The 15,195-nt window shown below is 46.5% G+C and overlaps 1 protein-coding gene across 5 annotated transcripts in view; it reads left to right on the plus strand.

Moving 5' to 3' along the window:
• The window catches only part of LHPP (phospholysine phosphohistidine inorganic pyrophosphate phosphatase), a 96,089-nt gene that overhangs the window by 77,903 nt on the left and 2,991 nt on the right, over positions 1–15,195 (plus strand). For 2 of the 5 annotated variants that reach the window (XR_012629744.1, XR_012629743.1), the window contains exon 7: positions 13,908–14,247. Coding sequence is in view for 3 of the 5 variants with exons in the window: in XM_074875518.1 (XP_074731619.1) it covers positions 13,908–13,998 (91 nt within the window). In the remaining 2 variants the exon portion in view is untranslated. Of the gene's footprint in view, positions 1–9,504; positions 11,373–13,907; positions 14,356–15,195 lie in introns of those variants that run through there. The other 3 variants (XM_074875518.1, XM_074875521.1, XM_074875520.1) reach the window with 2 other exon arrangements.

Consider the following 15,195-nt stretch of genomic DNA (forward strand, 5'->3'; position numbering starts at 1 on the left):
GGGTGTACAAGGAGGACACAGGTTTGAAGGTTGGAGGAAACACCTTGCATTTGGGAGTGAAAAATTTTTGTGCACGTATTTGGATGTGGATGTTGTTCAGCTGCAAACAAGGAGAGTTAATGGAATGGCTTTAAACTACAACAGGGGAAGTTTAGACTGGACATTAGGAAGAAATTTTTCACAGAAAGAGTGGTCAGACAGTGGAATAGGCTGCCCAGGGAGGGGGTGGAGTCACCATCCCTGGATGTGTTTAAGGGTCATTTAGATGAGCTGTTGGGGGATGTGGTGTAGGGGAGAACTTTGTACAGTAGGGCTGATGGTTGGACTCGATGATCCCAAGGGTCTTTCCAACCTGAATGATTCTGTGATTCTGATTCTGTGATATGTCCTGTCCCACTGTTGTATGAGGTCAGTACAGGACATCTTTAGCCTGTACTGGCTAATTATTAAATTCAGATACATGCAGTCATAAAACCTGCGGAGTTTTCTTATGTAGTCAGCTACTTGAGCAGCTTGCCCCAAACACATGTGATACTCTTAAATGATCATTGCTTTCTCAAGACATGCCCATTTGTATGGACTTTGGACAACTTCAGGCTGTCCTACTGTTTCCATCCAGCATGAATGTATGAAATGGGCGTGAGGTGCATAAACAGGTCTGGAGGAAGGTTTTCCATTAGCTGCAGGTAGTAATTTATGGTGGGAAAGCAACAGGCAATTAAACCCCTTACATTGCTGAGCATTAGTGTATAGTGCTGTAAGTTAGAACATTTCCTTTAATGTTTTACTTAATGAAAATGAAGTCTCTCTCTGTACAATCTAGCAAAATCCTTCCCACAAAAGGGCTTGAGTGGTTTGTTTCAAAAATTTCTTTATTATACTTATATACCCACATAGCACACACGCACCCCAAGCCTAGATTTCAAGGTACTGCTTCATTGTAGACTGGGAAAAAACAACAGGAAGGATTGATTAGCCCTCCACAGATTGCTCTGTGCTGTCTTGAATGCAGTTTGAAAGGTATTGGGTTTGTTGGGTTGTTTTTAACTTCATAGAAAATATCTCCACCTTAAGATGCCTTGCAAGAATTTAGCAATATGTGCAGAGAATACAGCCTTCTTGGCTGTCCCACCCCCAGTACGAAGTGATCCTTTGAAGCATTTTAAGTAGTATCAAGCATGCTATGGTAAATAAACTTCATTTCAAGCCAGGTTGGGTTACAGAAGGAGCTGGTCCACAGCTAAAACCAGTATTATGGGCCTTTCATTCTCTGAAGGATTACTCTTGAAGCTGATGTGAAAGGAGAAAACTAGTCTTGACAGAAATGCTCAGATAAAAGCAAATACTACAGATACCAAGAAGGTAAAGCAGTCTTCAGGCTGCTGTTCTTGTTTATTTGGGTTTTCTCTTCCTCTGTTTTAAAACTGTAAGTCTTTTTAATATCTAAGAAATGTACCAAGTTTAGTCTGATCCTACGGACCCTAAGCAGGTAGTACAACAGTGGAAACTGAGCTGCTGCAACAGCCTTACCGGTGCTTTGAGGCCAATGCAATTTTGTACTCGCCTGTGACTTGCAGACTCTTTCAGTTTTCCCTTGGGAGAGGTCAAATACCTGTCATGGAAAAATCTTGCATCATGTGTTGCACTGGAGGATGAGTTATCATTCCCCCTCAGCCCCCCTTTCGTTCACAGCTCTTCTGGGCGCCTCGCACAGCCTGATCGTTGGCTTCTAGGTCTTGGAGCTTGCGAAGAACTGACTCAGAAACCGTCTTAGCCTTATGAGGACAAACATGGCAGGGTCTGAAAACAAAGTGGTGGCAGTGGTGGTGCCTGGTGCTGCTGTTCTGAGCGTGCTAGGTGCAGTACAAAACTAGTAACATCGGAGACCTGATGATTTTGTGGTTTTAGGCTGTGGTTTGCACATGTGAATAACAGCCAGCAATCAACTGCCATGGGAAGTATCAAGTCAGTCCCACACAATTTAAAGAAGCTATTTGGATGTGGCCACAGTATTTGTTAGCTGTTATATTTATGAAAGTGGAGGCCGGGGACCAATGGGGAGGATGGTGCTGGAGGCTGTGCAGGTTCAGCACAGGATGCAGACCTTACCTGTGCAGAGCTTACGGGCTGCAACACCCTGAGCTGAGACCAAGCATCCCAGATGCTTTACTACATCAGTCAGTTGTTTCAAATTTGGGATTCAGCGTAGAGCAAAATCCCTCTTGACTTGACTGGAACTAGGTGTTTGACAAAACTCTTGCAAGACTTGAGTGGGGTTTGTGCTGAGTCTGCACTAGGCGTGTGCTGTAGCACACTGCAAGTCGGACACACCAACAATCTTCATCTGAGGAGCTGTAACTCAAAGCTGGAAGGAAGTGGGTATAAACCTTGGACTATTCTCCTGGTCTAAGCAGAGGGCTGGCCGCCAGGAGTGCTGGGGATTTAATCCTTACACTAACAATGTTAGCTTAGCATACTTTCCGTAATCCATTCTTAAGCACAAACGTAGATGTGGTTTGACACCTTGAAAAATGTGCTAGCTGGCTTTCCTCAGCCTGGCGCTCCCTCCCATGTCCTGTCTGATGTGAGGACCAGGTGGAAGAGAGCCAGGAGGAGAAGGAAGACGCCGTGGCCGTCCCTGCTGCCTCCCTGCGCGGCTGCAGTAAGCGTGTTTCCAGGGCAGCAGTGCTGCACATTTCCTGCTACACTTCCAAAGAGCTTGAGATACTTGGACAAAGCACGGTCCATAAATGCAGCATGTCATCATTCTCTGAACAGCTTCCCATCTTTGTGAACGTAATCAACAGAGGACATCCTGCATTTCTCTGGCGAGAGCTAGCCTAGCCTAAGATCTCCATTACCAGTTAAAAAAGAAGAGGGGTCCAGCGTGGGCTTCCTATTGCTGGCCTATACAGGATTGTATTGTTTTCTGTTGGATTTAGAAGCTCGTTCCCCAACGGCCCTGAACAGTAGCCCAGAGGCTGCAGGCACACAGCACAAGGCTTATTTCATTACCTGCTCAGCTACCAGGCAGGCCTGGTTTTCTCGTTGCTGAAACAAAGCAAAAAGCAAAGCTGCTGATCAGCTCCATCCCTTCAAGCAGCTGACACAGGCTCTGAAAAATACATAGCTCTCTGGGCTGTCACCTTTGGGGAGTCGTATGCCAGAGGACCAGAAGGAGCTGCTGCCTGGGTGATGTGCATGGAGCTTTTTCCTTGCTTGTGCAATCCCTGCTTTTATAACAGCCACTGGTAGAGGCTGGAAAGAGTTCAGAATAATCCATGGAAATGTGTTATTTAAAACAAGAAAATCATATTGTAGTAGAAGTTCAACATCACCAAGTGAAGGCTGCATTGCTGTAGGCACTGTGCAGATAGGAAAGGATTCTCCCTTGTCCAAAAGCTCATTGCCTTTAATGCAAACGGTGCTGTATAGATACATCTATAGGTGTACAGATATTGGTAAAAATATTTCCTAGGCAAATGAAGTTTAATCTCCTTGGCACTGTGGCCATGGAAGCGAAGGCAGGCAGACATTCACAGCATGCAAACTTCCAAAGAGATTATGAAAATCTCATTTACAGAGTGTCTTAAGCAAATGAGCCATAATTTGGAATAACTGTAGCAAAGTTTCTGCTTTAGAAGGGACAGAAGTTTCTGAGGAGCATGCCCAAGTTATTTGGGTGGGCTCTGTGTGCTTAGGTGGCTCTGAGCCGTGTCAGAAGTCATAAATAATGCACTGACTCAAAGCTTAGGCTGAACTCTTGCTGGATAGTCCAAATATATATTCCCTTGTGTTATATCAGTTAAAAGCATGAGCGTGTTTAGAAACAGGTGGGTTCCTGACATCCTGGAGCATAGTGAGGTTGGATGGACTATTCCTGTCTGGTCTGGGAGGAGAAGTCAGAGACCCCATGGAGAAGTCCTGCTGTGCCGGGGTTGCTGTGTGACCAGCCTTGTTGAAGCTGAGCAGCTTTGCAGCTGAAGATGCAGAGCGTGCCTTAATTTTCCAATGTAGGTGCTCTTTTGGCTTCTCACATTGAGAAAGGATTTGGAGCAGGGAGGTGCTGGTTCCCAAGACGTGCGTGAATTGGCTGTTCCTGCCCTTTGGAAGGAGAGCTGGCTGCATGCATGTCTGTCTGCTTGGGTTTCCTGGGAGTGGCACAGATACTTCATAGTTTCATTCTCATTTAAAATTAAGACTGATTTAGCGAGCACCATCTGAAGACAAATATCATTCTCCTTAGGGTAGCTCAAATTCTTGTCTGGTGAGAAACAGACTTTTAATACTCTATCTTTGGGTGTCTTGTTTAGAGAGTTACATTATCAGTGCAAATTTGGCCTAATACTTTTTAAATTAAACTTCTCCAAAACAGCATTTGAAATCTTAAATTAAAACTTCTCTCTTTTGTAATCTGCAAAGCTCCTTTCTTGCTAGTATCTGGATCTACCAGAGTTATGTGACTTAAATCTCCATGCGATGCTTTGCAAATGCAGAAGCCAGCATTCATTTTATGCGTTTCATATGGATTTTGTAAGCAATATATTAAAGCAAAGCAGTGAAATATTCTCTTAGGTTAAAGCCTTTAACAGTGCCTAACAGAGTAAGAGACCTGAGCACCACTGAGCTTCAAATTCAGCCCTTGAAATTAATCTTTCCCACTCTTGTGTAATATTAAGTCCCATTAATAGCTAATGCACCGGTTGCATTTAAGATGCACATCTGTTTGTATATATGCACAAAGAAAGCATTTATGTCCAAATTCTTTCTCAGGGGCATTTAAATTTATTTTCTACTGAATTGAGTAAGGTCATTTGGCAAAGCCATGCAGGTCATCAATAATTAATCCAAGCAGGCAGAGCTGAGTCTCACGGTGCTTGCAAACGCCCTGTTAGACTGGATAGTTTGGCAAAGCAGGGGCAGTTCTCAGATTTTCTCAGCAAACAGCGAATGTGCGTTTAACTTTTGAGGGGGAGAGGGAGACTTGCTTTTATTGAAAACAGCTGTGCTGTACTTGGGTTGCAGCACTAGGTGCATCCATATGTACGGTGCAGAGCTTCTGCTTCCCCAGTCCACCCCCATCCAGCCTGGGGGCTGTTGCACTTACACAGACACGCCTGGCATATACGGTCCGTTTCTACCCTGTGCTCGCAGACTGTGGTAACACAAGAGGTAGGATTTAGCTCGGCTAACTTTACCTAAACTTTATCTAAAAGTTAGACCAAATTCTTTAACCCTGGCTGACGAAGAACTGGTTCTGGGGCATGAGCTTATCATCTGTTTTAAATAGAGTCAGCAGGAAGAAAACTCATCTCTTCCAGAGGGTATTTCCTATCCAGACTTGTTTTCTAAGAAGATGGGATGAACATGGGGTGAATAATCTTCCCTTTCCCTGAGGAGGAGGCTCCTGCAGAGGTTCAGGTGGCCAGCCTGGGCACAGCATCTTGCTTTTGGACAGACAACTCTAGGTGAAATGGGTCTGGACCGGCGTGGCAGGGGAAACCCAAATGACCAAGGGCTGAATGGGCACCTCTGTGTTCTCAAAAGTTTATCTGTTTCCTCTAGCTGTATCGTTTGGCCTCATAGAGTATGTTGCACAAATACTACCAATACATGCCCTTACCGCATAAGATGAATTAAAATGTTTTCCACAAGGCTGAGGATGGCAGTCACAAATGCAGTAGCAGTAACCCCCTTCCACCCGAGCCTTCTCTGGAGAGTCTTATCAAGTATCCATCATCCCAAGCACGGAGCCAGACTGACTTTTGAGCCATGATGGGGGGAAGCCTTTGGATTCCAGGGTGGATGGGACCACAGCAGGCCCCAACTCAGAGCCCACATGATGCGTTCAGCACGGGCAAAGGGACCAGAGCCCCGTGTGGCAGAAGGGACCAGTTGAGTGTCTCACTGTCCTGATGGCCACCAAGTTCCAGCTCTCCCTGCAACATCAGCTGTCCCCAGGCCTTGTGTGCTCAGGGACAAGCAGGCTGGGAACCAGTCCAAAACCAGAACAGGCATGTGTGCTGTTCCCTCTCCTCCACTGTAACGCTGGTACGCACGCTTTTAACGCCTGGCCCCTGCTGAACTGCTTTTGCTTTACAAGATGAGAGAGCTCTGCAGTTTTGACAAGGAAAATTGCTGCCCAGATGCCTGAACACCAGTGCTTTGCTTGTTTAAATATTTGTTTAAATCGGCTTGACTTTCCAGTGCATTTTTGCATGAGGGGTTTTGGAGGTGGTGGAAAGAAGTCAGTTCTAATAAAATCTCATTCTCTGGTGTAATTACATGAGAGCATTTAGCCAACAGTACCCTCTGTCCCAATGGCAGCACTTCACATCACGTCTCTCCATTGCTGTCCTGCATTTCTTCATGCCTGTTTCTTAAGATGAATCTGTATATGTCCTATCCACAGCCTGCACAAAGACTTTCAGGATTTCTAATCTCCAAAACTCTTAATCTGTCATGTTCACATGTGCTGTATTTCCTGAGAGATAAAAAAAATAGGGATGGGCAGAGGAAAACAGCTGTCTGCATCATCTACTTCCTCAGTGTTGTATATTCAATGACCAGTTTGTGCACTGTATCCTGCAGAAATGGCAGGGATTGGGATTATTCAAGGGATAATTTACAACTGGTGTGAGTAAAGATCGGGCCTGTGAAAAGCAGTATTGGAAATATTTGTGTTGACCCTCTCCCAGGCTTTGCGTGTAATATCCATGGAAGTTTGCCAATGCTAGCCTCCAGTTTGTGATCTGTCCTGGTCACCTCTGCTCCTTGTACTTCTTTATTTCAACAAAGCCCCACTTGCTTTCCCTGAACCGCTTCATATCTGCAGTTAGGATCACCATTTCCAACCTCCTCCTTGCTCCCCAATGTGATTTCCTGCACCGGATCTTGGCGAGTGCCAGTTTAAAAAGAGCTGGTAAACGACTGGGTAGAGCAAACTGCAGCAGGAATACCAAGCACTCCCCCATGCACCTATTTTAGCCCTACCAGTATTCTCAGCATCTCCTTCTAAGCAGTTATTTCTGGAATTGTGTATCTGAGCTCATTAGAGCATCACCGTGCAGCCAGCTGATTAGAAACAAACAAATTACCACAACACTCCAAATTAAATTTTCAGCACGTGCACGTTTGAAAAGTACAAGCGTTCACCCCAGGAAGTGCCTTGAAATTCAGAAGAACAAAGATCTGGGGAATCTTTGCTAACATTTGCCAAGCATTTTTTTTTTTTTTTTAATTTTTAGGTAATTTATGCAGAAAGATAACTCCCTGTCCCCTCAATTTTAGTATTTTCCTGTATGTTGAGGTATATTGCCTGGAGAAGTGTTGTACCTAAGCTGGTTTATTCTGCTCAGTTAAAACTGTAGCAGTTTAACATAAACAGGAACAATTAAGAGGCAAGCCCACAGACTTCCTTCAGGTGTTAGCAAACAATTTGGCTCTTAATTTATACCTATTTGTGGATGCTTGAATTTAAATGAGTTTCAATTAAACACAATTAGCTGTGTGCACAGTTCTGGGAGGCAAGAGAAGAGCAGTGGAGGTTGCTGGAAGTCTCTAACACGGGTTTGATTTCCCTGGAGCTCTTGTTGGCGTGTTGGCCAGGAGGAGATGGCATGGCAAGGTTGTCTCTAGAGGCCACCGACTTCTGCAGCAACACAGAAGGCATCCTCGGCTGCATGGCTTATGGTTAGGAGTTTCTGTTGACGGTGCCCACCTCTCCAAGCAAAAGCATCTTCCCAAATAATGGCAGCAAAGCAGAGGAAGGTGCTAGCTACTTCACGAGGACAAACCTTCTGCCCTGGGTGCTGTCACAGCAGCTCTCCAAAATCTAGTGTTTTAACCACAAAAGCCTCTCTTCCTATTCCAGGAAGATCTGTCCGTAACGTGAGATACAGGGTCCAGGTACAGGGTTCCCTGAAGTTCTGGAACCTCCAACACTGGGTGCGTTTAGTGGCTTTGGTGCAGGTTTGTCTCTCATCGCAACGTCAGGAAACATGATCTACAGCCATTCATCAACTGCCCATCAGTGTGCTGTCAGTCACTGTGATTTATTTGGGTTTTCGGTGCCAAACTGATTAAATTGCACATTTCATAAAAACGAGAGTTTCACTCGTGGCGCTGAGTAAAATTACTGCATCTGTCCAAAGAAACCAGCAGAGGTTACAGTGTCTGTTTACATTCCCCATAAAGAAAATCTTGTTAAACTGTCTCACGTATTTTATAGCCATGGTAAGAGCCCCTGAAGAATACGCTGTCAGGAGAAATGGTTTCAAGCTTTTTTATCTGATTTTATGCATAAGGAGTACATGTTTAATTGGGGAGTTAGTGGGAAGTCTGTGTGGTGACACAGAGAGATCCCTTTCCAAACAGGGGGAGAGATTGTGGGATGGGGTTTGCTGTCTCACAGAAAGCTGTGCTGCCAGAAAGGTCACCAATCGTGGGACACACAGCGTTACAGATCAGGTTTGCCAAATGACTGCAGCTCTGTATGCTGGAATGTGAGATCATTTGTCTTTTTCAAATTAACTTTGGTGCCTTGCTTTGGCCCTGCATGGTGTTTTTCCTACCCACCCCTATTTTTAAAGAACTATGTAAAAGCTAATTTTAACCTGTGATACTAATCTTGTGTTGATCAATCCCCACCTGCTCCTGTTTTCTGAAGTCAAGTTTCGGCAGGTCTTGGATTGAGCTGGATTCTGGGGCTGTTTCCATCCCTGTGGCCGTAACTATCCATGTCAGCTACCTCCACTTAGACTTTTATCTGCTAAATATTTTGTCCAGACAGTAATCCAGCTGTTTCCTTTTTGTTCCCCATATGTTTTGTTGGAAATGAGCACAAGCAAAGCGCTGAGAAAGTCATTCCAAAGGCAATGTGAAGTTTCCTAGGACAGCATGGGGTGAGGGTTTGGTGCTCAGACACCCCCTCCTTGCTCCCAGTGGGACTGTTGGCTTCCAGCTCGGCAGGACACCTCCGGCACCCGGCCACATGCTTTGCTTCGCAGACGTTCTGCAGCTCCAATTCCATTTGCAGAAATGGTCCCCCAGGTCCCCCAGGACCCGCCAGGAGCATCCAATGCCCACCTCGACCCACAGACCAAACCCAGAATTCCAACTGATATGGGAAAGACAAGGGTTAACTCAAAGTCTGTGTTTTTTAGGGCATCTTTTTACATTGTCCCTAGCAATGCTCTCTTCTGCATGTATTTGCTTCATTGTCTTGAAAGACTCCCACAGAGGACCGTACGAACCAGCGTAGATCCCTTCATCCCTCACAGATACTCAACTGCATCTGGGTGAACTGTCGCAGAAAATGACATGGAAGGTTGGGGCAATTCAAGGCCTTTCCTGATAGCTGAGTCTAGGCAGGGAATTTAGCTTCTCAGAACAGACCTATCCAAATGGAAATCTGACCCAGGCAGTAAGTGAACCTTCTATTCTTGCAGAAGTTGATTTTTCACTGCCCCTTATGATCTAGGATTTGGTTTTATGCTTCTCCAGGAGGAAGCCATCGCTCTCTGCTAGTCAGTAGCCCTGGTACCACACTGGAGCTTCTCTTACCAAGTGACCAAGTGAAGAGTTAAAATTGCAGAGCCAGTTTTCTACAGCACCCTGCTGCTTCCTTGATGGCTCAGACTGAAGCATTGATCTGAACTAACCAGTTAAGTATGGGCGGAGGATCAGCCTGAGAGCACATGGGACTATAGATAGCTGCTCAGCTTCTGCAGCACTGACAGTGATAAATGCTCCCTGGGAGAGGAGGATGTTTAGTCATCTCCTGAGGATGACTTGATGGACATGAGTAACTACTGAGTCTCAAGACCTCTGTCCATGTTGCATCATGCTAAAGATACTTCATGTCTTTAATGTGTTGTAACGTACAGATCACTTTGGATGTTTTTTTTCTTTTGAAGAACATATTCTCCTAACACTGCCCGGTGCGCAGAAGGGCAGGCGCAGGTCATGTGTCCCTGGAGGGACCAAGAAGGACCACCCCGGATTTCAGAGGGTCCCTGTGCTAAACCACTTCTTTCCTTGACCACTTTGTATACTAGCAAGGTGGCCACCCAGAGCCAACACAGAAATGAAGTGCCACATTTCACTGCTGTCATGGCCAACTTGGGCTGGAAAACATTCCTTGTGTTCTCATCTGGGCTGTGGTGCTCAGCTGCTCCAAGGAGTCCTGCTTTACTGAAGAGAGTGTTTCCCAAGGCTGGAGTTGATTTTTCACAAGCGAGTTTGTGCACTGGCCAAGACTGCTGACAGCTCAATATTCAGCTACAGAATATAATTTTCTGTCATTTTGATTTATGTTCTTTCTGCAACCAGAGTCCCATGTGAAAAAGAAGATCAGAAGGAGTTTATCTTAAAGTTAGCTCAATGCAAGTTTATTCTTCAACTGACCTAGCAAATTAAAGATATTTTTAGATTTTTTTTATTTATTTCTGGGATATGAAAGAGAAAAGTACTAAAAAGTAACCTCCACTTTCAGCTTTGTGACCTGCTGTTGTGAAGTCTGCCCCGTGCAATGCATGGAGGGTCATTGTCACCGAAAGAGAAGCCAAGATGAAACCGTGAGAGTAAGGTCTGCTCTCGGACGAAGTTTCCACCTGCACCCTGTGGCCCTGCCCAGGGAGGCTCAGACACACCAAAGCAACGCTCAGGACACCAGTGCCGAGCTCCAGAGCTCCACTGGAGGGTATCTTAAAACTCTCAGTAACTGGGGGTTTCTCCTGGGAAACAGCCCGAATCCCCCGGGGAAGAGGCTGGTGTAGGGCCACGGTCTCCACTCCCGTCGGACGGCAGAAGAAGGACTCATCCTCCAGCATCTTGGGTTTGCTCGGAGCTTTTATGGCAGAACTCTCTCTTCTGCCTCACTTCTGGCACCCAGACTTGGGCTCCTGGGTTGTTCTGCTACATTTGGAGCGTTGCTTCTTGGCATTAGAGTTGGGGGATTATTACTTGCAGTTTCCTTTCGACAGATGCTTAAAAGAGCAATACTGAGCTAGAGGGGGGGAAAAAAACCCCATCACTTGGCTATTTGTGTGCCGTTGTGTGAGCTACAAAGCGTTCTGCAAGACAAAGGAAGAGGCCACATGAAACAGCTCTTGGGGTGGCACTGACAGGAATAAAAGCTCCCAGCACAGCCCTAGGAAAAGGCAAGAGAGCAGGGAAGTGTGTTTTATTCCAGTTCTCTGCTTTCCTACAGAGTTCAGAGAATTTTATTTATTGCATTTCCCCTCACTTAGCAGCGATGAGCATATAGGTAATCTAAGACATATGACATGTCTGAAAAGCAACTCCAAAATGTGCCATGGGCTGAAATGAAGCCGGGGGTAGGGACAGCTGGCATGGGGACAGCGTGGTGTCACGGGACTGGTCCCCACCATGGGGGGAAGCGAGGTCCTGGCTAGAGCCAGGCCAGGCAGGGGAGGCACCTGATGAACTGCTGCACCCCGTCTGCTTTAAGGGGACACATCTGCTGTGTAAGGGCTCCATATTCCTCTTGTTTTCTTCTGGATAACACCGGTAAATTAATATTAAAACTATTGAAACCCTTGCGTTGTGAGCGAGGCCGTCTGTCTGCAGCATGGGGAGCAGAAGAGTATCTTAGGGCTCCCAGCTGTAACCCTGTCGGGTATCGGACTGCAAAGCAGAAGAGAAATAATTGGGTTCAGATGAATGATAGGGGTGCAGCAGATAAAAATGAAGCCCATGTCCACCCCAGCGGTCCCATGGGGTGGTTGGGCAATATGTGGGGGTGAACTTGTAGCTCTCTGGGAGCTAAGGTGGGTTTTATTAACTTTGCTGGAGCCAGGCATTGGCTGGCCAGTTTGTGTAGTGTGATCACATCTTATTTGGACAAATGGATAAAAATACCTTATTTCCTAGTTTACTTTACTTTTTATATATATATATATATACACACACACACGCGCGCCTTCCACAGCACACATTTAGCGTATACAGGGCATTTCCTTGATGACTGGCATTTAGCAGCTGAGTTACAGGTGGATTTCTGTATAGTCAGCACAGATACTAGTCACAAAATCCTTTTAATAGATCAAAGAGTGCTGTGCAATTGAAAATTTCTTGTAGAAGTGTTCATTTCAAGCAGTTCTTAAAATTTTCTCCTAATGTATAAGCTAGAAAAGAAACATTTTTCAGGGTGTAAAATGGAAAGTTTTGTTCATTACTTTTTTCAGATCTCCACTCAAATGAAGGATTATTGCCGAGAAATTAGTATTTCCCCACCCACCCCCCAAAGGTATTTCTGTCTTCCTAAAAGCCACTTGGTTAAATCAGAGGGTAAGCAATAATTGCCACCTAAGAGATGGATATATACTGGATTTTTACTTGCTTTATATTTGAAGGTTTTTCTCCATTGTATATTATAACTTCCTTTACCTTCTGCAATCTAAATTCTTCAGTTGAGGAAAACCTAAAACCCATCATAATCACTGTTCTTATTGCACCCTAGCCCTGTAACAAGATAGAACTTGGATAATTATATAAAGACCCATGGAATAACCTTCCACCTTTTAAATAAGGTGCTTTTATGACAGCCACCACCAATGTAGAGTCTGTTTCATGGAGCCATTGTCCTTGTGCCAGACATGGCTTTGCAGGTGACACAAGGAATGCTGAATATCGGTGTCTTTTATTTTTCCTAGTTGCATACTGTAACTTTGCAGCAAACAAAATCTCAAGCAGCGCGAGCTCCCGAAAGAGGCCGTGGCTTTGTGAGGAGCTCGTTGTGCTCAGATGTGAAGAGCACGGCTGAAAAATGAACAGAAAGGAAATAGCCCTGGGGAGCTTCAGTGCTGGAAGTGAAGAAATAATTTGGTACTTGTACAGACAAGTGCTCACCAAATTCTGCACATCATAAATAATAATAATAATCATCTCTCTGCCTCCCATGCATCCGATGGGAAATGCATCTTCCCCTCTGAGAAAATGGCCTGTGCTAAATAAAGGTTTGCCCTTTACAGGGAGCGAGAGAGACGGGAGGTGGACGTCAGGGCTCTCATCTCTTTCCCAAAGGAAAGCCATTAAGCGCATAAAATACATATGTTTTCTCTTCAGCAGCTGTTGGGTTTCTCAGCCCAAGAGCCAGGACCACGAGGTTTGGAAAATTTCTGCCTCCCACATCTGCCCCCCTTCCCACCAGCAGTGATGCTGAGTCAGTAAAATAGGATTGTGCATCTGCACCTCGTTAGGCCAGTACCTCTAATTAAACATTGGCAAAAAATGGCTTCAAGCTGCTCTGCTTTGGGGTGGTGACTCACGGCGGAGGGTGAGTCCAACCCTTTTCATGGTACCATCTGAAACCACCACTGTTAGATTTACAAGAAGATGGTGGTCCTGAAGAATTAAACCCTGACAGAGCCTTCCCATTCACTGAAGCTACGTACAGACCTTCCATGTGTTGAGGTCGGAAGTGAGTTTTTCTTTTCTTTACCTATTTCTAGAGAATACCATGGGAGAATAATTATTTGCACAGTTTCATAGGATCCTAGGCTTGCAGTGAAGTGTCCTCGCAGTGATCCCTGTCTGATACTCCTGTTGCCTGAACGTAACTAACATGCCACGTAAAATGCAGTGCATTAATTTGGATTAGTTAACAACATAGATTGTTTTCCATACAAAGCTTTGCAAAGTTTTGCCCAGCTCTGTTGTACATGGGATCCACCATAGCGTACAGGGAAGACCTGGGTATAGAGAGGGTAGGGAGAGAACGGGGAAAAGGGGAAGAAAGAAGAGAGAGGAACATGAAACCAGGCTCATCTGAGGATGCTCCATCTGGGGCCACTTCGGCACTGCCGTGGGCTCTGTGTCCGGGGGCTTGGGACCTGGTTGGGAGCTTGTCCTTGCTCAGCCGTGCCCTTCTGTCTCCTTTGCAGGCCTTGTGATGAAAACCACCCCCACGTGAAGCCTGACGCGTACGTGAACAACCTCGCCGAAGCGGTTGACATTATCCTTCAGCAGCTGTAAAACTGCTGGCGCCGTGGGCGATCAGAAGGAACAGGGACGAGGCCGCTTGCAGCCCTGCCACGAGGCCGCTTCGTCCTCTCCCACCTCCATCTGACATGAACAGACCCACACCCAGCCTTGCCTGGGGTGGTGAACACCTGCGTTCCTAAATATTTCGCCTAATGCCGCTAAAATTGATCTGCTGACCTCATCAAAGGGAACACCAACCCTGCTGTCCTCCAGCACGTCTTGAACACCTTCTGAAATCAGGTGAAATCAGCTCTCCCAAAACACGAGGCTCTTTCCCAACTGGGGCTGAACCTTGTCTGCCCAAGGGGAGCCCTGAGGGTGGTGAGGGGCCACTGCCTCCTCTGGCGATGCTGGGGGGGGGGGGGGGGGGGGGGGGCGGGGCTGTACTCCCTTTAACTCTTTCCTTACACCGGGGACCCAGCCTGGAGGTGCCTGGTTGCAAAATGGGGGAACCCAACACCCCTTTTCTAACAGGCTTTTCTGTTTAACTCGCCCATACTGTGCCTTTTGGGGTGCCTGAGATGGGATGGGGGGTATCCTTGAGGGGTGATGGAGGCCACCAACCCCTGGGCTGAGGTGCGCTGGCCCAGCGGGGTCCCGTGTATGCCCCTCACTGTGGGCAGCACAAAAACCCCAAGGAAGGGGACAGCCCCGCGCCCTCGGCAAGCCGATAACCGCATTTCTGCCACGATTAAGCCCCTGTCTGACACCACCCAGGGTTAGGGCTGGGGAATCCGGGAACGCTGCGACTCATTCCGAAATAACAATGCCATCCTGTTGGGAATAAACCTCATCCTGCAGATCTGGCCCGTTTGTCGTTGTGTTCAGTCCCATCAGCGCTGTCAGGGATGCGTTGAGGATCTGAAATGCTTTTCCCTGGCTGGAATAAGCTGACGAGGGCCGTGATGGGTTTTTCCTTCTCTCTGTGGGGGGTCTTGTGGGCAGATATGGCTTTTGGGGGGGGATGGGGGTTTTTTTACCCCCTCCCATTGAAATCCTGGCCATGCAGCTGGGGCCTCTTGCCCACCCAGCACCCACCACATCACATCAGTTTGGCCCCAGCTCAGCCCCATCCTGCTGCTAGAGAATGCTCCGCATGTGCAGGGCTGTCAGGCACTGCTCCAGTGAGTGGGGACGGCCATGAGATTTGTCCTTTTTTTTTAAATCAGAATAAGCCTTTCTTTGGGG

Source organism: Strix uralensis, chromosome 7 (genome assembly GCF_047716275.1).
Source record: "Strix uralensis isolate ZFMK-TIS-50842 chromosome 7, bStrUra1, whole genome shotgun sequence".
NCBI classification, from domain to species: Eukaryota; Metazoa; Chordata; class Aves; order Strigiformes; family Strigidae; genus Strix; species Strix uralensis.